The following is a 25,507-nucleotide window of genomic DNA, read 5'->3' as shown; positions in this document are numbered from 1 at the left end:
GAAAACCGGTTGTAAGTAACTTAGTGCTGTTGTAACTTTGAATGATCACTAAACAAACTGTTGTAAGTCAAGGACAACCTATAAACTAGTAGTTCCCAAAGTTCCTCGTAGGGCACAATTCAGGGGTGGGATTCTACCAGTTCGGTACCGTTCCCGGTAGTTTGGAGAACCAGTAAAATGGCCCCCTGGCTGGCCCTGCTCCTCTCTGTCCGCTCCGCCATTCCCTGCCCAGTCAGTCCTTATTGCGCATGCATGACATCGCGCGCACGCACAACAATCGTTGACGGCCATAGCGGCATGTTGGAGAAGCGGAACAAGCAAAGCCAGAGGTCAGTAATTTTCGCTGCAAAAAGCCTTCAGACGCCGTGTGTTTTTTTGTGGCGTCTGGAGGCTTTTTGCTGCGAAAATTACTGTCCTCCGGCTTTGCTCTGCTTCTCCAACACACCACTGCCACGGCATTCTAGGCACCGGCTATGCAGGCTCACTCCATTGACTGCTGCACTATTTTGCTCGGACTTGCTTGGGCAAGTTCCTCCAGTGCAGCGGGCTCAATGGGGTGGACCTGCAGGGCCAGCGCCTAGAATGCGGCCACAGCAGCACGTTGGAGAAGCAGAGCAAAGCTGGAGGTCAGTAATTTTCACTGCAAAAAATCTCCAGCTGCCGCATGTTTTTTTCGGAGTGGCTGCAGTCCAGCCGCACCAAAAAAACCATGGGGCAGCTGCAGGCATTCGTGACAAGGGTGACGTGGGCTGGCGGGGAGCCCAGCGACAACAATGGCTCAGCCCTGGCTTGCCTTCCCTGGCAGCCAGCCATGGGAGGAAGGTAGAGTCATGGCCATGGGACAATGAAAGAGGCGGTCATGGGGGAGGAAACAGGGAGATTAAGGGCCAGGGCCTATGAAAGGGGAAACGGGGTGATGCAGGATTAGCCCAGGCCTTTGACAGATTAGGCCATGCCTGCCTGGGCAGAAAATAGGTAGATAGGTTAAGGAAGGGATAGAGAGAGAGAGAGAGAGAAAAGAAAGAGGGAAAGAGAGAAAGAGAGAGGAAAAGAGAGAGAAAGAGAGAAGGAACAGACAAGAAAGAAAAGAAAGAAAAAGGGGGAGAGAAAGGAAGAGAAAGGAAAAAAGGGATAGACAAAGAAAGGGGGATGGAAGGGACAGAAAGAAAGAGAGAGAGGGAAAGAGGGAAAGAGAGAAAGAAAAAAGAGAAAGAGGGAATGAGAGAAAAAAGAAAGGGGGAGGGAAGAGAAAGTGAATGGCATTTGGAGGGAGGGAGAGAGAGAGAGGGAAAGAGAGAAAGAGAGAGAAGGAAGAGACAAGAAAAAAGAAAGAAAAAGGGAGAAAGAAAGGAAGAAAAATGATAGACAAAGAAAGAGGGAGGATGGAAGGAAGGGAAAGAAAGAAAAAGAAAGAAAAAAGAAAGAAAGAAAAAAAGGGAGGGAGGAGAAAGTGTATGAGATATCTAGTCCAACCACCTGCTCCAGCAGGGTTAGAAGTGTGTGTGTGTGTGTGTGTGCATGGCTGTCAAAACTCCAAAAACAGGTCAAGTGGTTCTGGGCAGGTCTGTCATAAATTAGAACACTTACTAAGCAACTGGCCATTAAGCGAGGACCACTTATATTTGGTTTGCTAGTCACATGGTCACCTGGCCAAGCCCATCCAGTCACATGACCACCAAACCATGCCCATCTGGTCATGTGACCAGCAAGCCACACCCATCCGATCATGTGACGACCAAGCCACACCCAGTCAGCAAGCCACGCCACCTAGTCACATGACCACCAGGCCACGCCCACAAATTAGGCCACACCCACAGAACCAGTTGTTAAGAAATTTGAATCCCACCCCTGGGCGGGGGGCACTGAGGATGACTTTGTAGCACCAAGTGGGCAGTGGATTGAAAAAGTTTGGGAACCATTGCTATAAACCAACATTTTGACATAAATAGCAGTTCTGACTGTTTCCTGGTAGAGGAATACAGTGTTAATAAAGGGAATTATTCAACATGTATTTTATATTCAGGATCTTACATTTATAATTACAGGTCTTAAATTGTTATGTAACCATTGGACAAACTTAAAGGATGTTACCCATTAAGTTATAAACATGAACTGGAAGCTACAATATTTGTGTAGTAACATTACATGTATGTACAACATTACATGTACGCTATACATCATTGTCCAAGAATACCTTTTGTCTCTTTTAAAACAGTTTGGATTCCTCCTTGATTCTCAATAATTTCAAAAATCTTTTTTGATGTTCTCTTGTCCTCCAGGTGATCTTGTGTTATACCGGCTTGAGTAAATATCATCTTTAATTCCGGCTCTATATTGGTCTGCAAAATAAATCCATGACAACAACTTATATCAGAAGAATGGTAATGAGCCTCTTTGCTTCCAGTTCACCAAAGTCATTAGGATTTATGTGGGAAAATCAAATAATACATACAATGCAGCCAAAATGATGTTGCAAGATGCAATATAACTGTTTCATTGTGGCTTAGCAGGCTATGAGAGATCAAAGTGTTGGGAGTTATTTTAAGCTTTCCCTTGCTAAATTATAATACTGTTTGGGGGAGTAGTTGTAAACATTGCCACAGCAAACATGAAGATTTACTATAAAAGGAGCAAAGAATAATAAATAATAAAAATACGTTTTTTACAATTGCAGATATGCCCATTTGCTTCAAGCTTACGAGAAACTTCTATAAAATCTCATTGCACACCATGAATCATTTAGACCAGGGGTCTCCAACCTTGGCAACTTTAAGGCTTGGGGACTTCAACTCCCAGAGTTCCTCAGCCAGCTTTGCTGGCTGAGGAACTCTGGGAGTTGAAGTCCCCAAGCCTTAAAGTTGCCAAGGTTGGAGACCCCCTAATTTAGACCACACTTTTCTGACACATTAAGTGAAAGTGTAAATTTAACAAACAGAAAACCAGTTTTAATATCAAGACTTTCAAAATAAATACAAATGGGAAAGATATGATCCCAAAGGAGTAGTTATAGACCTTGGCAACTACTTACAACAAAATCCGTTTGGGGGCTCCATCCAATGTGACACAGATGTCTAAAATATATTAAAATTTTAATCAGTATCTGAAAATGTACAGACATATGTATTACCTCCCATGGTACATGCTATGATTTTTAAATTTATTTTCCATCCCCCAGCAAAAATAGAGGCATATTCTAAGATGCAACTGTTCAAAAGAAGATAGCAAAGATAAAATGCTTATAATATACATGCACGCATTTGTTCTTGCTTACTTGAAATTATTAGGAGATCCAATGTAAGTTTTGGTCAGTCTTTTTCTTTTAAGTTTTCCTCTCTTCGTTCTCTCAAGCATTTTTTGAATAATATAAAATGAGAAAGGTGAGTCCTTGCATTTTGGTGATCTTGCATTTGAATGAAGCATGGGCAATGGACTACCTACTTTGGATATAGATGCTAAAAGACAGAAGAGATGCAGCTGATATATCCTACATTATTGAGTGCCAGACAATTTCAAACATAAGTTAATTGCTGCAAAAAAGTTGTTCAATCTCATATATGTAGTTTTTATTTCCAAGTTTGTTTGGGAAAGCAAGCTAGCTTTTTCCACAAGGGGTTTTAATCAGCAAATTAAATAAATTTCAGTATAACATGTAATGTTTAAAAGTATTTTTTTCAAATTTTATTAACCACTTTGAATACTCCCCAGAGACAGAATGCAAGTCAAATGAATAACTTTTAAATTGAACTTGATATAATTGACTAGAAAATATTTTTAAAGCATTGCTAAAACTTTTCGATCTGATTAAATCCATCATCCTACCTCACAGGTTGTTGTTATAAGAAAAAACAACAGTAAGGAATATAATATATATTACATTTATATTCTAGAGTATATAAAACTAAAATCTCCTTTATTACAGTAATTGCACCATTTCACAAATATAGAACATTTTGGCTAACCAAAAACACAGAAAAATATAAAATACTCCTATTAAAGCCGCCCATTCCTTAATTTTTTCTGCTGAGTAGGAGGGAAAAGAAGAATAGCCTCTTTTAAAAATACCCAATTTACCAAATGTTATTCCTTCTCCTTGTAGTGCCATTTTATCACAAGTTAGGTTACACTCTTTTCGGCAGCCTTTAGCAGTAACACTCCTTAGTAGAGCAATTAACGAGTGAACTTAAATAATAAGGGAAATGTAAGTGCAGCTGTGAATAAACTCCACCCAACAGTTGACGCTTTCTCCCGTTCCACAGCATAATTTCAACTAATTGATTTCAGGGTCGAGGACTTGAATCCTAAAGGTAGACTGAAGATAGATAATCAGCATGAAATTCTAATAGACAAACCCTGCATTGAATTATGAGTAGTTTCCCAAGATGAAAATTCCAGTTGTTGTTTTAGTACATTACCCTGAGCTGCTAGGGTTACTAGCCAACATAACTAGTAATGAGGAGAACTGCAGTCCCAAAACAATTGGAAAGTGATGTATTGGAAGTTGTATTGTGTTGTTTGTAATGAACCAGAAATGTGCTGAAATTCCAAGTATATTTCAGAAATGATCCATAGAGCCAGTTTGGTCTAGTCGTTAAGGTACCAGGCTAAAAATTAGGAGCTTGTGAGATCCAGTGCTGCCTTAGCCATGAAAACTGGCTGGGTGTCTTTGGGCTAGTCACTCTAATTCTCAGCCCAACTCACCTCACAGAGTTGTTGTTCTGGGGGAAATAGAAGGAAGGTATTGGATATGTTTGCCACCCTGAGTTATTTATAAAACAATACAGATGAAATATAAATTTTAAAAAATGGTACCAAATGAATGGCCAAATGCTATATTCATATAGCATATTAAGCCATGGTTTACTTAACTATAATTTGATAGTTCAACCAGATGCAGCTGAGTTCATACAACATTTCAAGTCAAAATACAATAAGCCACAATACATGAATCCAATCCGAGGTCATGCATGCATGATCCACTAAGCCAAAAGTTGAAATTGAGTTAATTTAACATTTAACAATTTAACAGATATAACATTTGTTGCATTGTACCCACACTGGGCTTTTTAATCAAAGGCTTGACTGACCCACAATTTCATTTACAGTATTTCTAATCAAGGCTTGTAGTGTTTCAAATGGAACAATAATCATAGGAGTCTGGTTAAGAAGTCCTGATGGACAGTAAAATGATGCCACACTCAACCAGATGTTTGGATTTAGCGTATCATCAAACATCGCATGGAGAGAATACTGTAGACCATGGGTGTCAAACTGGCAGCCCACAGACCGGATGTGTTACATGCAGGCCACACCCACCCCAGCTCTGTGAAGGGGGAAAAGTCACAAAACATGTGACATGAGTTTGACACCCACGCTGTAGAATTTGAGGTACACTTATATTTGCAGTGCAAGCATCCAATCATCCTTCAAACATTATAAAGCTTTTCAGGCCAGAAAGTGGGCTAGTCATATATTCACTTTAAGAGAGGGAAATCAAAATGCTTATGTTGGTATAAATATTCCAGATGGAATGCTGGTGCAGATTTGTTCATCTGCAACTCTCATCTGGCTCAACTTATTTTTCCAGATTCCATATGGCCTATATGGAGACACCATTTTATACCCACTGTTTTATTACATTATATTTAATCTGGTTTCCTGATCAACACATGGAAAAGCAATTCAGGGTTTATTCAGATAGTGAAGCAGATTCCTATGCATAATTGCAGGTGAGAAGCATAATAAAAGAGAAACTAACTCATATAGTACCTCTGTGTCCCACAAACATCTCTTGCTGTTCATTTAGGAAGAAATTAAACTGATTATTTAAGTAGTCAAAATTAAAATTAAAAGTATAAATGCTTAATTACACAATATAACACTCTGGAGAGTGGCCTGCTTATAAACAGTAACCAAGCAATGTGTAAGGATCAGAAACAGGATTATGGTTTCCTTAATGCACCACATCTAAGAAGACAAGCTAAAAATGTCATTTAGTTTTCCTTTCCACCCATCCCATCAGCACACAAGTGCTAGATGTTTTGTAGTAAGGACATTGCAGTCTTCAAATAGCTCTTTTTCCCATTGCCTATATTGGTTTGATTTAGCATTCTCTGAATGGTGCTCTTTAACCTTAGCAACTTTTAAGGTGTATATGCTTCAGCTCCCAGAATTCCCCAGGGAGCAAAAGGCTTGGAAGCACTGATCTGGAAGATGTCTGGTTGCTATTCCTTGTGAATGGTACAGGGCCCTCTTGTGGCGGTATGTATGCAATGTAATCTGAAACACGCCATCATTATTTTATAGCAGTGCTTTTCAAACTTGGCAACTTCAAGATATATGGATTCTAACTCCCAGAATACCCCAGCCAAGAGGCTGGGAGTTGAAATCCATACATCTTAAAGTTGCCAAGTTTGAAAAACGCTAATTTAGAATTTTTCAGGTTGTTGTATGCCCCAAATGTGGCATTTGAATTACACTACTACTAAATAATTTTTTTCTGGAAATGAGGGAAGTATTAGGTAGCAATTTTTTTATAACTTTGGATGTAAAGCTAACATTTCTCTTTCATAGTCATTACATGTACTTCTAAATTGATACATTAGGGATCAATATACATTAGAGATTAGGGCACATTAGGGATGGGAAAAACTGCTTTTCCATTCTGAATTTTTATTAAATAAGTAGTTTTAACAGGCACAGCCATGAATTTTATACAAAAAAACTAGAAGCATACAAGCACAGGGTAGTTTCCTTGTGGGTTATAATATAGAGTTACACAATTCATTTCATATTAAGTATTGAATTCTGAGAGTTGATGTCCACAGACCATAAAGGTACCATAGTTGCCCAATCCTAGTTTAGGTCTGTGGAAATTGAGAAGTCAAGATGGTGGACCTGACCATGCAGTGAAAACTCCAACTCATTACAGGTAGTCCTTGACTTACAACAATTTGCTCAGTGATTGTTCGAAGTTACAACGACACTGAAAAAAAGTAACTGATGACCCTTTTTCACACTTATGACCATTGCAGCACCCCCATGGTCACGTGACGTGATCAAAATTCAGATGCTTGGCAACTGACTCGTATTTATGAAGGTTGCAGTGTCCCGAGGTCATTTGATCACCTTTTGTTACCTTCTGACAAGCAAAGTCAATGGAAAAGCCAGATTCACTTAACAACCACATTACTAACTTAACAACTGCAGTGATTCACTTAACAACGGTGTCACAAAAGGTCATAAAATGGGGCAAAATTCACTTAACAACTGTCTCACTTTGCAACAGAAATTTTGGGCTCAATTGTGATTGTAAATTGAAGATTACCTGTATTTACATAGGTTGCAGACACACAAAGGAACGTAGCTTCAATCACACAGTTGTTGAACCTATTTGACATTTTTTAATCCTTCCTTCCTGCAAAGATCTGTGATACATTGTAAAAACAAAAAACAAAATGAAGGAACTCAGAAGTATATGTAATCATCCACCTGGCCAATTTGCTGCCCTGTTTTATTTATAGATTCAAGTCAGTGTTAACTCTTCATAATTGCCTAGACAAGCCCCTGCAATGGCTTGCCCTTGCTTGCTTCCTAGGGCTGAGAGACAGTGACTGGCCCAAGGTCACCCAGCTGACTTTGTCTAAGCAGGACTAGAACTCGCCCCCCTGGCTTCAAACTTGATGCCTTAAGCCAGTGATCCCCAACCTTTTTGACGCCGCGGCCCGGTACCGGCATATGCTGGGCGCCGCGGCCGGTCCGGCATCAGCTGGGCGCCGCCATCTTTTTGATGAAAAAGTGCTTCCGGTGACCTCACGAAGCCGTTTTCATCAAAAAGATGGCGGCGCTCGCTCGGTGAGCTTTTCGGCAGAAATGGCTTTCTACCCGGAAAAGCTCACGGAAGCGCTGGCACCACCATCTTTTTGAAAACGTGCTTCCGGTGAGCTTTCTACCCGGAAAAGCTCACCGAAGCACTTTTTCATGAAAAAGATGGCGGCGCTCAGCAAGCCAGCGGCCCGGTAGGAGTTGTTCCGCGGACCGGTGGTTGGGGACCCCTGCCTTAAGCCACGGGTGTCAAACTCATGGCGTCATGTTGCTGTCACGTTACGTATTGTGACATTTTCCCCTTTGCGGAGCTGGGATGGGCGCGGCCTGCGTGAGCTGCCAGTTTGACACCCCTGCCTTAACCACTACACCAAACTGGCTCTAAAGTAATTCCTTTCTATTTATTTACTTACTAAAAGGGAAGAAGAAAAGAAAGGATCCTGCAAGAAGAAATAGGGGACTGTGAAAGGCCTCATGTCAACTTCAAACCACCTGGCTCTGGCCTGGACATCAGCCAATCCCACTTCCACCACTGATGTTGACATCTACATCCTTTTTTGGTTGCAATATGTTGTTTGACCTACTTTTAACAATGGAGACATATTTGTTTCTTTTGGTAAGAAGGGACTAATGATATTGTTTGGTATTTTCTCTAGGGCAGGAGCAGCCGGATAAAATCTGACAGGAGAAAAGGTTATATAAAATAAGAGATCGGAACAGATGAATATATAAAATGAACAGATGTGCGTGATACTATTTTGCCTCTCTTATTTTAAGGACTGGGAGCAGAGCCTGGGTCTCCCCTTTCCTAGCTGAACACCTTACTGTTTCTTCAACTTTACTTTGAAGATCAGAGGAATAAGAGAAGAAGCTACAGGCTAGGTTTACCCCTTTGGTTTCTTTGTTTTTATGCCTGCTATAAATAAAACACAATGTAAAGGACATTTTAGGAATATGGGCAAGATATTTTTGAATTCTTCTGTTCTCAATTATTGTATATCTTCAATAATTGCTTGTCAAGCAGACATTCAATAGGGGCATCTTTTTTCTATCACTTCCTCTCCCTTGTGTGTAGCTATTAATACCAAATTAAAAGGACAGCTCTAACACAAAGATATTAGATATTGTCAGCTTATATTAGTGTCTGTATTCTCAGTATTACTCAAGTCGAACTGTCCAGCATAATTCTGGGATATGCTGGTAAGGGAAAAAGAAAATAATAGGAGTGTCTCATAAATGCTTCAAGTAGTTCAGACATACTTTCCCCTTGATTTCAAGAACTTTTCTCTTTTTCAGACTTTACTCCCCATTTTTAACACTAGAGGGCAATGCTTTCCAATGACAATGAAATCAAAATTAAAACCATGAAAAAAAGGAGAAAATGGAGTCGTGTTTATATTCAGTGGTGGGTTTCCAAATTTTTTCCTACCAGTTCTATGCACTTCAGTCAGAGATGGTATTTGCCAGTTCTCCAAACTGGTCAAAATTTCCGCTACAGGTACGCCAGAACCGGTCCGAACCAGCTAAATCCCATCTCTGTTTACATTATATGGTTATATGAATTTCAGTGAAACAACTTCAATTACTGAGTGAACTAGAAATATTACGACATAAATAATCGACCGTCATATACAAAAATCAATGGCGAAAGGGATATTGTAGTATATCAAATGTTATGGGCAGGACTATCAGTTTGCTTCTCTTTTAAAACAAATCAGAAGGTGTAGTATTCTTTTAGGAGGAATCAGTAGAGTCTTCTCCAGGAAGTAAGTCTTACATAGTGTGTGTGGGATGGAGGAGGGGGAAACAGAAGGTGTAGTTGTGATCATATTTTACCCTCTATAACAGGGCTGTCAAACTCCCAGCCCGCGAGCTGGATGCGTTGCATGCTGGCCACACCCACACCAGAGGTGGTATTCAGCAGATTCTGACCAGTTCTGCAGAACCGGTAGCGGAAATTTTGAGTAGTTCGGAGAATCGGTAGCGGAAATTTTGAGTAGTTCGGAGAATCGGTAGCAGAAATTTTGAGTAGTTCGGAGAATTGGTAGCAGAAATTTTGAGTAATTCGGAATACTACCTCTGGCTGGCCCCATCCCCATCTATTCTCTGCCTCCTGAGTTCCAGCTGATCAGTTGGGTCTTCTTTTGTTGCCCTGCAGAGGAGAACGGAGCTGGAAAGCAGGTTAGTGGGGTGGGGAGAGAATGAGGATTTTACAGTATCCTTCCCCTGGAGCGGGCTGGGAATGGAAATTTAACAGTATCTTTCCCCTGCCACGCCCACAGAACCGGTAGTAAAAAAATTTGAATCCCACCACTGGCCCACAGCCATCTTAGCGAAGGTGTAAAGTCCTGATACATCACATGATGCCATGATGTGAGTTTGACACCCCTGCTCTATAAGTTTGGTGTAATGCACCAGGCTACAAGATTGGGAGTTCTAGTTCCACTTAGGCATAAAGCCAGCATATGACTTTGGGCCATTCACTCTTGCTCAGCCCTGTGATACAGGCAATGGCAAATCACTTCTGAAAAACCTTGCCATGAAAACTGTAGGCATTACTTCAGGCAGTCGCCAGGAGTCAAAAACTGCCTTGAAGGCACAAATCATGTCAGTCCACTGGACTCTTTTGTAAGTAGCTCCTTAGTTCAATGTTTATCTTGTTTCCCTGATTATTCCCGTCTCAGACGGGAAACTCCTATGCTTATGTTTGTAGCTACTGTTGGGTTTCCATACCTCATCTGGTTTTAATTAATTGATTCAACGTTTTATTTTTTGTTCAATGAAGTTATCATGATTATAAGAAAACATATCAGTAGCACACCTTTCAACAAGGTACTTGCAAAGCTAGAAGCATTTTTAGAAGATTAAAAGGCTACTGGTTCGTTATGTGATTTTTCATTGTGATTTTTCCTGATTAGGAAAAGCACCTGTGGAATTTCTTTCCATTGTTTTTTGCATTGTCTCAGTGAAAATGTCCAAGTTCCAGAGGCACTCTGAATTTCTCACTTCCCTTTCTGTTTCCTCCCTGGGTGTTTCTGCCTCCCTTCACAGGCTGAGAGCATTGAAACAGAGCAGTTGCCAGTCAGTGTGATGAAGGACCTCTGCAGCCTTCATGTAATAGAAACACAAGACTGATAGAAGGGAATATTTGTACCTCAGGATTGAATAAATTGTGGGGTCCCTGGTGCTCTTTGAGCTGGATTGTCTTCTTGCAGATATTTCATGCAATATCTGCAAGAAAACAACAAAGCTCAGGGAACAAGGACCCCACAAATATAAGCCAAGTATATATGTAATCAAGATCGTTTGCGGCCTTTTTCCCCTCTTCCTTTAGTTTCACATGCGACTTTGTAACATGGCCTAGTTGAATAATTCAGCTGTATTTTTATTTTAGAATTCAGACTGTCATGTATTTCAATTGTTGTAGTTCAGTCCTCATCAGAGGTGGGATGCTACCAGTTCAGCCCGGTTCTATAGAACCTGCAGCTGCGAAGAGCAGTTGACACCAAACCGGTTCGGTGTTTGGCCCGCCTGCCTGTCCGGGCTCTAGGCTGTCCTTTATTCCCTGCGTTTCCCTCCTCAGATGCTTTGTGCGGCATAGCTGAAGTTGAAAAAGCAGGAAACAAGAGGATTTTCAAATGTTGCGCACCCGAGCGCAGCGCTTGGCAGCTGTCCAGGCAGCACAGCTGATGATTTCTTGCAAACACTGCACACACGATTGTCCCCAGTTCGGAGAATCGGCAAATTGCTCCACTGGCTGGCCCCTCCCCTTCCCACCCACTCACTCCTTACCTGGCATGTGAGCCATCCAACTTGCCTGGTTTGGTAAGTTGCTATTTTTCCTCCCCCACCACCACCACCACCATCAGCAGTTCTGCTCTGCCAGATTTAGGTAGCTAGAAAGCAGGAAACCCTTGGATTTCTTGCTTTCTAGCTAATCTAAAAGCAGAGCCAAACCTTCCTTAGGACTGAACTTTTCAGTGCAGACTCAGGTAGGCGATTGCAGATAAATAGATCTCTAAGTGAATCTGTGATTCTGTGAGCAACTCAATCTGCCTGCCTGCTTTTGGGTAAAAGTTGCTCTTTTTTATTATAAAAAATTCAATATATACATAAATAGTTATAATATTTACATACAAGCCATGCCCACCCAGTCACATGACCAAGCCACACCCACAGAACCGGTTAAGAAATTTGAAACCCACCCCTGGTCCTCATCAGAGAACAAACCTCCAAATATGGTTTTTTTTTTTATCACTTTACCGGCCAGGTTTGAGTGAGTTTGATGTTAGTGATTATATATTAGCCTATTTATCGAACCATATCTTCCCCAAATACCCTACTTATGAGAATGCAGGCAATTTTTCCTGAACCCATTTGCATTTTTTCACTATATTGTTTACATAAGAATTTCTGCTCCTTCCTTGTTTTTATTAGCTCATCATCTTGCTCTAACTATTCTGACACCTTTCACATTGAGACTAGAAAGAAGATTCTCCTACATTCAAAGTAAGTAGGCTCGAATGTTATATCTTTTTGCCTTTATGCCAGCCTTGATTTTGAGAAATGAAGAGTGAAGGAATTTGAGCAGGGAAAAATTGAAGGAAGCAATGTCCACTGAGGACAATTCCTTTAGATGTTATTTCTTTTATATTAAAGATTGCAAACTACCAAAAGTTTTGATATTGTTTACAACCCCACAAAAAAAGATTATGACAGAAATATTTATCATGATATGAATGCTAGAAAATCTGGAATCTTTATGTATACATTTAGACATAGGTATGTGAAACATTTGCTTCTATTTTCATATCCATGGTGCTCAGAAATAAGGAAAAATATAGAGACGCTAAGGTGGGTAGTAACTAAGTGTCTAATAACTTAAATAGCTTTGCATGCCAAAAGCATGACTTTGCTGCTACACCTTTGGAATCTAATTTGCTGGGGCCACACAAGGCAACCAAGACATAATTAAACTTGAATTTGGCTGGATTCCCCACTACTGTACATGTAAGCCAAAAACTAAACGACATTTTTTTTTTTTTTTTGGCATAGTGCAGTGTGAGGTCACTGAGTGGTTGTGGTTCAAACAGCAGTGAACTAGGACAGGGGTCTCCAACCTTGGCAACTTTAAGCCTTGTGGACTTCAACTCGGCTGGCTGAGGAACTCTGGGAGTTGAAGTCCACAAGGTTTAAAATTGCCAAGGTTGGAGACCCCTAACTAGGAGGTAGTCAATTAGAAATTACCTTAATCTAGTTATATGATACCACTCCATATTGTTAATTTGGAGTACAGTGTGCTGTGAGAACCAGACAAAGGCTTAAGTAAATTAATTACGGACAAGGGCTTGATGCAGACCATCAGAGATTGGATCTACACATTAACTAGCTCCTAATTTGCTTAACGAGTGATTTAATCACTGTTTTTAGAGGAAAAGCACCATCGCCTTAGTACATACGATAAAGTCCGAAGGCCATGCTATATAAATCACATTGCCACAACGGCAATGCAAAGGGAAAAGCCAGTTCAGCATTGTAAGAAAGTTTGGCCTAAAAAGGTGAGGCCCAAGTCACGACTACAGGTGTGCGCCACGAGGTGAACTACGTCACTTGCACCAATCGCCTCGCGCGTGTTTGGCACCACAATAGCACCCCGGTGGCTTCACCTCCCGGACGGGTAAACTTGACCCTGTTGCTTCGCAGCCTCCCGGGACACGCGGCGCTGGGTGCTGCCACCGCTGCCCTAAAACGGAAAGCGAAACCTAAGTAGAAATCCGTGCAGGTCCACCCTTCTCCAGAGTGGCGGGCGGAGCTCTTTGACGGGCAAAAGGAACGCCCCGTTGCAAGACGCCGGCGCAGGGAGAGACGGCAGAAAGGGTCGTCGTCGTCGTCACTGCGGCGCAGCTGCTCCCTCGCCTAAGAGGAGAAGGAGGAGAACGATGGCCTTCGCCTGGAGCCCCCTCTGGAGCCTTTTCGTCCTTCTGGGTTTCCTGCTGCCGCCCGGCGGTGAGTGACAGACGTTGGAGGGAAGAGCTGGTTGGGCGCCGGTGGGGTGAGCAGCCCTCTTCTGTGGAACCGGCTGACGTACTCGAGGCTGCCGCTAAAGGCAGGGACGAAGGACCGGCGATCCTGTGTCTCGTTTGAATCACGGCTGGGTGACGTTACAGCTCTCATCAGTCCCGCTTAGCTTGCAGTCAGGACTGTTTGGAATAATGGGTTGTAGTTCAACACAGCGAATGGGCGCCAGGTTTGGGCAGGTAGTCGTTGTGATCAAGACACCGTTGGAGGGGTGGCAGAAATTACCTTTCATTACCTGAACCGGAAGGCCCCAGGCACGCAATGTGTTTTTCAGTTGCGATGATCACAATAGGGTTAAATTGGCGATTATTCTTATTGCTGAATAAGATCCAATTTGCTAGGGGCAGATTGTTTACCTAAGCATCGTCTGTGAGTGGCTTCGTCACAGTTTCCCAGGTTTGTCTTGAAGAGAAGCAAGGGACATGCAATTTGGTCTTACCAAAAGCCCCATCTAATTCATTTTACAGCACTTGTCTGCCTGTGTGTCCTAAAGTCTCCAAAGTGGAATTTCCATGATATCAAAACCAGACTGACTCACTGCTGTGGTCTGTGCAATGACTTCTTTGTTATTTGCCTCTGTATGAACTTCTGTTTTTTTGAATTCTAACTCTCTCTTTCAGGGAGAAATTCATTTTTTTCTGTCATATTCAGTTCTTTCTCACATTTGTTCCCTAAATGAAACTATCTGAAAATTTCCAGACTTTTCTGGAATTAGATTCTACAAAGCTGGCATTTGTTTCCAATTAGGAAGTGTGAGATTTATTCTGATAATAAACAATTAACAACTTGGATGTTAATTTTGTTTCCTGTAGGCATTACCGGAAACAGTATTTACAGCATTAGGCATTAAAGTTGAGCCAATTAAACACCACCACTTTGCCCCAGGCTCTGGATTACAGCTAATTTTTTTTTAGACTAGGATCTTAATAGTTTCTTGGTATAGATTTAGTTTATTGTGTGACATGGTATCTGAGGAGGGTATGATAATGTTGTGCATGATGTAATTAGCATCCCTTGTCAGGACACAAGTTTGGAGGGGTGGCCTTTGGTGTGATTGTATTTTGCAGTTCTTATCATTTTGACATCACTGTGGTTTCATTTGGGGACCCAGTGAACCAAACCATTGTGATTTTAATCATTATTTGTGGTTTGGCATGTGTAAACTGAGAGAATTGCCATTCAGTGAACCTTTGTTAAGCATACTGTATGGCGAAACCATGGTTCCTGTCCCATCCAGTCACAGATATGGAGGACACTGAGGGTTGGAAATTCTTTTTCCTTGACTTACAAAATTGAGAAGGCAAAAAACAAATAAACCAGAAATGGTATGAAATATGAACCATGAACATCTATCAGGCCAAGATATTGAGGATGATCAATAAGGGAAGAAAAATGAAGATCCGCTCAGTTACTATATTGATTGCCTTTAGCTTTTAATATTAGATCTATGGGCTTTATAGGCTTTGCAGACTTTTATAAGCTTGCATTTATGGGTGTCAACAGCAACTTTTTGTCAAAATAATGGTTCTGATGTGCCATCATACTGCAACCTCCACTCCTGCCATGCTTTCGTGTAAGGTCTCAGTGCATTTGCAGAAGAGACGGAGTGGGGTGGGGTTTGTCATTATGATGCAACCCTGCTTTGTCCATCCTGCTCCCCCCACAGATACTGTTGCCGAGTGTTTGCTGCTGCTTTAGCAGTATTCTTCGTTTTAAATTTCATATGCAGAAAAAAATAAAAGAGACTATTGGTTGCACACTTCAAATTCTGTCTCATCCTTTTACTGTTCTAGCATTTCTAAAACAGCCTTTCTCTTCCTGGTACGTTTCAGTTGGTTCGTATTCATACCATTTCTATTAGTGTGTCTGTGTGTCCTTTGTGATAGCTGGCTGCTCTGATCCAATGCACTATGCACATGGCCTTGCTAGATAGACATCCTAAAGTAGGTTCATCCAGGAAAAAAGCAGGCAGGATGGAACAAACCTAACACTCCTGTTTCAGAATAACATGTTTGTTTGATGATTTCATTAACAAGTTGCGTGGGTGGCTGTTTTGATAACAGAATGAAAAACAGAGGATGGGAGTGAAGTCAAAGCCAACCAGGAGAAATCAGCTATCACAGAGGGTGGAAAAAGCATAAGAAAATAGGGCAAGGGACAGATTTTGCTATTATTCATTGTGTGCTCCATTTCATTATAAACATCCTTCTCACCTTCACCCCCATACAACTTTCTAGCCAACCAGTGATTAAAACATGTTGCTAGGTTTTGAAGTATACCTGAGGATTAACTTCCAGTTAATTCAGGGGCTCTGTACCAAAAGGAACATGATTATTTTTTCTGACACGTTTCTCTTCTCCAAAATGTGCTTTCTAGGTGCATTAGAGCTACAGTTCTTAATCTTCTGTAATCCCATCCAGAGGTGAGAAAGCAGCTGTTTAGAGATTGGAATTTGTGGGAACTTTTCCAAAAGACTTTATGTATCTTTTACCATAATAAAAAATGGATAAACTTAATTTAAAAAATTATGTTGAGAATATACAGCAAAAAAAAAAAAAATCAAATAAAATACCTTTTACTATTGTTGTAGACCAGAGGTATGGAATTCAAGGCCCATAGGCTGAATCCGGCTCTCAGGGTGCTTAGATTGGCCTGTGGAGCGACCCTGGATATAGCGAAGGACCGCCCGTGGTGCCTCTGCCAACAAAAATGGAGTTCAGTAGCTCCATTTTCGCTGGCAGAGGGATGCAGGATGCCGTCACGGCCAAAAACGGGCATCAAGTTGGCCATGCCCACCCTGGCCACGCCCCCCCAGCCTCCCAAGGTGAAACACAACCCTGATATGGCCCTCAATTAAATTGAGTTTGACACCCCTGTTGTAGACCAAAATTAAAATAATGAAGCAAAATAGAATAATTAGAATGCTTCTGTATATACATGGGAAAAGATAACAGTAAGACAAGCTGCCATATATCTAGTGAACCTTATACAAACTAGACCACCTCAATAAATATTCTACTCTAAATTATCAAAACCTGCAGGCTATTAATGAGAATGTGGATACACAAAATGTTATTACAAAATTATGGACAAAAATTGACCCACCAAGAACACATCTATGGAGGAAGAGGCCCTCAGAGAATAGTATAGTCTGTGTAAGTCACAATATACTATAATTGGATGCAAATAAGTGGTTCCCAAGAGTCCCCACTCTACAAGTGCCTACTCTTTCTGAAAAAGCACCTTTTTAAATTTGACAATATAGTAGAAGAAAACTGCTGTGAATTAGATGCTACACTTTATTAGATAAAAGCCCTGCTATAATTGTGAACAGTAAATTCTCAAATTCTCCTATGCTGCCTCACAGTGAGTCTGGGGTTGTTCCTGGGAGGGATGAGTGCCAGGAGTGTACTCCCAAGAGGGCCACCCAACGTGTGTGGAAGTAATCCCAGCTAAAACAAACAGACATTTATATTGGACAGCAGCAAATCAGAAGACGCTCTGGGGCCAATAACAAAGGCATAATTTCATACCTTGGAAAGGGATGTGGTAAATTGCTCTTGGGTTTTATTTATTTATTGCTTTTCTACACCACCCATCTCACCTTTTTTAAATAAATAAAAACTGTTAAAACAGAATTACGAACAAAGTTAAAAGTGAGCTATTAAAAAATTAAATAGTGGGAGGGAAAACTCTCATGTCACCAATCACCCTCAGAGTTGCATATCCCTCTTGGACCCTCCAAGTCTAAGGGATCTTTTACCAATTTGTGGACAGTATAGTCGATATAGTATCAGATGATTTTACTTATTAATGCTGTTTGTGTGGAGACTAGATTAAAGCCTTTGTTTGGGACATCCAGTTGCTAATGTTGCCATATAGGGAAAAGAAAATCTAAAGCTGCAAAGACAGAGTCACAGCGGGGGCAAGAAATGTAAGAAGCAGGAGCATGGGAAAACAGCATAGCAAAAAATGAACTGAATCAACTATACATTTTTCTCTTAGACATCAACAAATTGAAGTGGACTGGAATTAGATACTCTCAGAAGTTCTAATGTTTATTACTTACTTACTTATTTATTTATTTGATTTGTCAATCGCTTACAAGATAATAGGTATAAGGATAAACATAGTTATGAATACAAGAAATGAGTACATATAAGAAAAATAAAAGAAACAATAGGACAGGGACGGTAGGCACGGTGGTGCACTTATGCACGCCCCCTACAGACCTCTTAGGAAAAGGGTGAAGTCAATAGTAGAAAGTCTAAGGTTAAAATTTTTGGGGTTTGGGGAAGAAACCACAGAGTCAGGTAGAGTATTCCAGACATTGACCACTCTGTTGTTCAAGTCGTATTTCCTGCAATCAAGTTTGGTGCGGTTTACCTTGAGTTTGTATCTATTGTTTGCTCTTGTATTGTTATGGTTGAAGTTAAAGTATTCGTTGACCGGTATAGCACATTGCAATGTATGATTTTATATACTATACTTAGATCGGACTGAAGCCAGTGTAGTTCTAGGTTTTCTAGGTCTAGAATTTAGAGTCTGGTAGCATAAGGTATTCTGCAATGAATAGAGGAGCGGAGAACTCTTCTTGTGAAATATTTCTGGACTTTCTCAACTGTGCTAATATCAGATACGTAATGTGGGGTTCCAGATTGATGAGCTGTATTCGAGTATTGGTCTGGCAAATGTTTTGTATCCCTAGTTAGTAGTGTGATATTACCAGAGAAAAAGCTACGTAGGATTAGGTTAACAACTGTTAATGCCTTTTTTGCTATGTAGTTACAGTGGGCTCTAGCACTTAATACTCATTAGAGATGAGTATTCCAAGATCCTTGACAGAGTTTGGATCCTCAACAAGGTCTTGACTATTCAGCTTGTATTTTATTTTCTGATTTTTTTTTTTGCCAATATGTAAGACAGAGCATTTATTTGTTGAGATTTGAAGTTGCCATTTGTTTGACCATTCTGATACATAGTCAAGGTCATTTGAAGGGTAGTAGTATTGTCTGTGGTGTTGAATAGCTTTACATCATCAGTGAAGAGAACGCAGTTGCTCTTAATATGATCGCAGAGGTCATTTATGTAGAGTAGGAAGAGAGTTGGTCCTAGAACACTGCCTTGGGGGACTCCACTGTTGACAGGTACAGAATTTGATAAGACGCTCCCAATTTTGACCATTTGTTGTCTGTTTGACAGGAATGCTTCTATCCAGTTATGCAGGTGTCCAGAGATACCATAAGATTTTAGTTTTAGTAGTAGCTTGTCATGTACCACTGAATCGAAGGCTTTACAGAAGTCTATGTAGATTGCGTCTATTACTTTGCCCTGATTGAGTTGTGTAGTCCATATGTTTTTGCAGTGTAAGAGTTGCAGATTACAGGATAGTTTTTTTCTGAAACCAAATTGTTTATTAGAGAGTAGGTTATATGTCTCTAAATGGGGATAATGGATTGGTTAATAATTGATTTCATGACTTTACAGGTGATGCAGTATAAAGAGATTGGTCTGTAATTTTCAGCTAGACTGGGGTCTCCCTTTTTGAAGATGGGGATGACTGTGGCTTGTGACCATAGGTTTGACAAGGAGCTGCTCCTGAAAGATTTTCCAAAGATTATGCTTAGAAGTTCGGCTATGGCAGTGGATAGCTTTTTTAAGAAGTAGGCACATATTCCGTCCGGTCCAGTAGATAGAGATGGTTTTAGATTGCGTAGTGCTTTTTCAACATTGTCTTCTGTAAAATCGATCATTGTAGTTGTCTGTGGTTCGACTAGGAAATACTGGGCATGATCCATTGCTATTTACAAATACTGAGCCAAAGAATGTGTTAAAGAGGTTGGCTTTAATGGTGTCATTGTTGCAGTCTTTACCATTGGGTCCTTTTAGGGGTGGGATGGACCTTGAGTCTTTTAGTTTGTTGTTTGCAAAATTGTAGAAAGCGTGGATGGAATTGGTGCATAGAAGGTTTTCCTCTTAGGGCTTTGAAAACAATACCTGTAGAACAAGGATCTTCAAACTTGGCAAGTTTAAGCCTTTTGGACGTCAACTCCCAGAATTCCTGAGCTAACATGACTGGAGGAGGAATTCTGGGAGTTGAAGTCCACAAGTCTTAAAGCTGTCAAGTTTGAAGACCTCTGCTATAGAATATTAAAATAGAATAGAATGTTCTTTATTAGCCATGTGATTGGACACACAACAAGTGGATAAGGTCTCTGTATAAATATAAGCAAAAAAGTGATAAATCATAAGATGCAACCAATAAAATAATAGTTATAAGATACCAATAGGAGCAGGTAATAGGAAAGATGAGAAGGATAATAGTAATACAGTCTTACCACGTGATTAGATATCCTTAGGAATAAGACAATGCTGTGCGAATTATGTATTTAGCCGAGGGATGGCATGAGGAAAAAAACTGTCTTCATGTCTAGTTTTTTTGGCAGTCAGTGAACAAATAATATAGTCATACACTTTTTAACAAGTAATATAGTCATATATTATAATGTAGTCAATGAACAAATAATATCAATTAGACTTTGGGGGAAACTCTTTAATATGATAGTTACCCCAGTTCATGCTCAGTCCAGAAGTTGATGTGTTTTATGATTAAAGCCAATCTGAAATTGACAATGTACAAACGGGATATGCTGCTAGTGGTTGGAGAGTATGATGGAAATATTAAAGAGAAATGTGTGGTTAAATTGCACAATCTGGTAAACAAAAATGCAGCAAGAGAATGATTTAACAGTTCTGCCAATCTAATTATTTCTTTATTGCTAAGGCTGTTTTCAAATAAGCAAATAGCACCTGGATATATGGAAGTTGCCAGATGGAATACACAGAGATCAGAAGAATTATATTGTTGGTAACAGGAAGTGGAGCTCAGTTACACCAACATAGGGTGTGGGCAAGGCTGACAGTGATAAAGGTCATGAACTGCTTTTGCGCAAGTTCCAAGCTAAAGAACAACTCAGCCATTTTCCACACGATGATTTTGAGCACATACCATTTTTCAAGGCACTGTAGAAGAGGTTGGCTAATCAATGGTGGTAAAAAAATCAGGAGGTATGTGATAGCATCTTCTTGGTCCAACAGATTTTATGAAAAAGGATTCACATTTCATGGGTTTCATCACATATACAAAGCTGAAGTTCATGAAAACTTATGCCTTTTAATAAAATGTGTCTGGAAAGGTGCCACCATACTCCTTCTGATTTCATGGAGAGCATGGAGAATATTTTGAAGTCTTGTTCCCCATGGATAGGGAATCAAAGGACTGATGGAATGGAATCAAATAAGTTACAGGATAAATGAGAAAAGAGCCTGCCAAAGACCAAGAAGCAGAAGAAAGCAAGCTGGAGGTCAGAACAAACAGTGGAAACTTATAAATAAATTTATAGAATAAATAAATCACCAAGACTCTAAAACCCAGAAGGGCAGATCTCAGAAAGAAACTTAATAAAAAACTTTCAGAAAACTGATACAAAAGGCAAGTTATTAAAGATGGAAAAAAAGAAATAAGGCACAAATAACTAGGATTAAATTACCATTTTGTGGACAATTTATGCAAGTCCTATCTTTCTTAAGGTCTTTATAATGCTGAGAAAGATGGAAAGGAAAAGAAAGGGCAACACCCAGCAAGGTGGATGGACTTGATTATAGCAGCAGTGGAAGTAGTATTGAAAGATCTGAAGGGCCTTTGACTTGACAGCATATAATGAAGCTCCCTAATTATATAGCTAATTTAAAATGTTTTCTTGTAATTTCTCGGCCAACCATTGTAGAAAAATTGCTGAGTTCAGTATGGGATTCCACACCCAGAATTCTTTATTAAAGCTTTGTTGTGGCTAATTCATAATTCTAGGCTAGAGCTCTCTAAACCTGCCAACTTTAAAACTTGTGGGCTTCAACTCCCAGGATTCCCCAGCCAGCAAGAGAATGTTCACAGCACTGCCGTTTCTCCATATCAATTCATTTTCTCTTCTGTGTGGAGTGCTGCATTACAGAAAAACCAAGCAACATCAAGCAGTTTTCTCAGAAAATTTGAATTTATAGGAAAATTAAAAATATAAGATAGGGATCTAGCTGAATCCTACAGATTATTCCAGTGCCATGGTATCGGATTTTAGAGTTGCTGAAAGATGTTCTGTAAATATGGAAAAATAAAAAGGAAATGATAAAGGATTAGCTGTTTGATGTACTTAAAAAGAATGGGGTGTGTTTTAGAAGAGTGTATGTTTGGGCATTTCACTTCCTGTCAATTGAAATAGAACCTAAATATTTGGAGCATTCCACTTATTGAGTGCCACATGGCTTGATGGACTAGTATTTTTATTTTACAAAGTGCTTACCTAAAAGTTAGACTTTAAGGAATGAATACTATATAAAAGGGTCAAAACTTTCATTTCTCTTCTTAGAACTACATAAGAGCTACAGTGTGAACTGCATGTAGCAATTTTGCTGCAAGTTATTAATTTTGGAAGACAGTGTTCTTGAATTAAATTCCTAACTGTTGACTTGATACAAACTTGAATAGTGGGACAAGGATGCTTTCTTATTTAACTCCGTTTCTAGGGACTATTTCTGGAATAGGTTCTGCTGCACTGCATTTACACTCAGGTTGGTATTACCTTGTGTTTGTTTTTATTAAATTTACACTGCTCAAAAAAATAAAGGGAACACTTAAACAACACAATGTAACTCCAAGTCAATCACACTTCTGTGAAATCAAACTGTCCACTTAGGTAGCAACACTGATTGACAATCAAGTTCACATGCTGTTGTGCAAATGGAATAGACAACAGGTAGAAAGTATAGGCAGTTAGCATGACATTCCCAATAAAGGAGTGGTTCTGCAGGTGGTGACCACGGACCAGTTCTCAGTTCCTATGCTTTCTGGCTGATGGTTTGGTCACTTTTGAATGCTGGCGGTGCTTTCACTCTAGTGGTAGCATGAGACGGAGTCTACAACCCATACAAATGGCTCAGGTAGTGCAGCTCATCCAGGATGGCACATCAATGCGAGCTGTGGCAAGAAGGTTTGCTGTGTCTGTCAGTGTAATGTCCAGAGCATGGAGGCGCTACCAGGAGACAGGCCAGTACATCAGGAGACATGGAGGAGGCCGTAGGAGGGCAACAACCCAGCATCAGGACCGCTACCTCCGCCTTTGTGCAAGGAGGGACAGGAGGAGAACTGCCAGAGCCCTGCAAAATGACCTCCAGCGGGCCACAAATGTGCATGTGGCTGCTCAAGCGGTCAGAAACAGGCTCCATGAGGATGGTATGAGGGCCTGACGTCCACAAGTGGGGGTTGTGCTTACAGCCTAACACCATGCAGGATGTTTGGCATTTGCCAGAGAACACCAAGATTGGCAAATTCGCACTAGTGCCCTGTGCTCTTCACAGATAAAAGCAGGTTCACACTGAGAACATGTGACCGACGTGACAGGGTCTAGAGATGCCATGGAGAATGTTCTGCTGCCTGCCACATCCTCCAGCATGACCAGTTTGGCAGTGGGTCAGTAATGGTGTGGGGTGGCATTTCTTTAGGGGGCCGCACAGTCCTCCATGTGCTCGCCAGAGGTAGGTACCGAGATGAGATCCTCAGACCCCTTGTGAGACCATATGCTAGTGCGGTTGGTCTGGGTTCCTCCTAATGCACAACAATGCTAGACCTCATGTGGCTGGAGTGTGTCAGCAGTTTCTACAAGACGAAGGCATTGATGCTATGGACTGGCCCGCCCGTTCCCCAGACCTGAATCCAATTGAGCACATCTGGGACATCATGTCTGGCTCCATTCACCAACGCCATGCTGCACCACAAACTGGCCAGGAGTTGGAGGAAGCTTTAGTCCAGGTGTGGGAGGAGATCCCTCAGCAGCCCATCCGCCACCTCATCAAGAGCATGCCCAGGTGTTGTAGGGAGGTCATACAGGCATGTGGAAGCCACACACACTACTGAGCCTCATTTTGACTTGTTTTCAGGACATTACATCAAAGTTGGATCAGCCTGTAGTGTTTTTTTCCACTTTAATTTTGAGTGTAACTCCAAATCCAGACCTCCATGGGTTGCTAATTTTGATTTCCATTGATAATTTTTGTGTGATTTTGTTGTCAGCAGATTCAACTATGTAATGAACAAAGTATTTAATAAGAATATTTCATTCATTCTGATCTAGGATGTCTTATTTTTGTGTTCTCCATGCTACATCGAGAGCCCAGGATGGGTTGACTCCTTCCTATGACATCATTTAGCTGAGTCTGTACTAAGATATAAAAGCCAGCCCCCGGAAGAGACCCCAGCTTTTGACTCAGCTCCTTTCAGTCAGTAGCTGTGTCTCTGAAAGCGTTCTGTTAGATAACACTCATCAGCGATCTTCAGTGCCGTTTTTCCTCATTTCAAGCAGCCCCCAGGATCTGGGCAGCTGCTCTTCCAGGAGAGCAGGGCTCTCTCTCTCTCTCCTGCATGGTTGGGAGCAGCGTTGCCAGAGCGCTGTTCAGGCAAGTTGGGCAGCGTCTGTAGACCTCCCCCATGCCTGCGGTTTGAGCAGTCATAAAAAGCGATCGGCAAATCGATAACAGCTTCAGCCAGCTGAGGTTCTGTAGATAGCACTCACCAGCGATCTTCAGTACCTTTTTTTCTTGCTTCAGCAGCTCCCAGGATCTGGACAGCTGCTCTTCCAGGAGAGCAGGGCTCTCTGTCTCCTGCAACGTTGGGAGCAGCGTTGCCAGAGTGCTGTTCAGGCAAGTTGGGCAGCGTCTGTAGACCTCCCCCATGGCTGCAGTTTGAGCGGTCGTAAAAAGCGATCGGCAAACCGATACCAGCGTCAGCCAGCTGATCGTATGGCCAGAGGCTGCCCTTTCCTTTGCTGACTTCACTCGGGGCTCTTTATAGCCTAAGGAGAAATTCTTTGATCTCAGAGCCTGTTTCCCATAGTCAGCGGCCATCTTGGATTGAAGCCTTCCACCATGAGGTGAGCGGCCATTTTGTAAGCCTGAGGGCCAATTTATACCCTAAGGGGCTTAATACAAAAAATTTACAAACAGTTTCTTTCCATCGTAAGAGCCTTTATTCTTCAAATGGAGCAAGATAAGGGTCAGGCAGAATCCCCCCCCCCCCGTGGAACAGTCTCTTAACCCAATAAGAGAAAAAGTTGTAGGCAATGCACCCAATCAGTCCAGAGGGAGGTGGCTGCTAAAATCAGAGCTAAGGCTCTAGCCCCTAAGAAGGCAACTCAGGCTGAGTTGAGGGCAGAAAAGCGCAGACATGCAGCCCTAGAGAGGCAGTTCAACAGAACTATTCAACAGAAGGGAGTGCAATTACAGCAGGTTTCAGGTGATACTCGTGGGCCCCAGCCAAGCCCTCCCAGGGGAGGAGAAGTTATCTTGAGCCTTTCCATCCTCCATCCTGGTCTCCTGAGGCTTTTGTAGTACAATGATCCTCAGGATCTAAGCAGATCTGGGCCTTATTTCCAACAGGCTTCTGGGCCCTATGCTCCTCCCCCTCCCTCCAGGCCTCGAACCTCTTCTCAATCTAGGCCTGAAGCCACCTTCACTCCCTCAGCAGCGGGGGCCTTCAGCCTTCTGCCCCTATCTTTGAGCATAG

General features: G+C 41.3%; 2 protein-coding genes across 2 annotated transcripts in view; one reads left to right on the top strand and one right to left on the bottom strand.

Moving 5' to 3' along the window:
- The window catches only part of LOC148132037 (uncharacterized), a 48,250-nt gene that overhangs the window by 7,577 nt on the left and 15,166 nt on the right, over positions 1-25,507 (bottom strand). The window contains exons 2-4 of the mRNA XM_087954894.1: positions 3,272-3,452; positions 3,029-3,071; positions 2,195-2,339 (exon numbers count right to left, since the gene is read on the bottom strand). Coding sequence (XP_087811020.1) covers positions 2,195-2,339; positions 3,029-3,071; positions 3,272-3,420 — 337 coding nt within the window. The 5' untranslated portion in view covers positions 3,421-3,452. The remainder of the gene's footprint in view (positions 1-2,194; positions 2,340-3,028; positions 3,072-3,271; positions 3,453-25,507) is intronic.
- Positions 13,467-25,507, top strand: part of SHISA5 (shisa family member 5) — a 41,406-nt gene continuing 29,365 nt past the window's right edge. Inside the window, exon 1 of the mRNA XM_026680529.2 lies at positions 13,467-13,827. Within this exon, the coding sequence (XP_026536314.1) occupies positions 13,761-13,827 (67 nt within the window). The 5' untranslated portion in view covers positions 13,467-13,760. The remainder of the gene's footprint in view (positions 13,828-25,507) is intronic.

Source organism: Notechis scutatus, chromosome 2 (genome assembly GCF_049901735.1).
Source record: "Notechis scutatus isolate UNSWTSFEM ecotype Mainland chromosome 2, rNotScu1.2, whole genome shotgun sequence".
In the NCBI taxonomy this organism is placed as follows: domain Eukaryota; kingdom Metazoa; phylum Chordata; class Lepidosauria; order Squamata; family Elapidae; genus Notechis; species Notechis scutatus.
The sequence above is the reverse complement of the archived record's forward strand: the minus strand, read 5'-3'. Positions and strand labels throughout refer to the sequence as shown.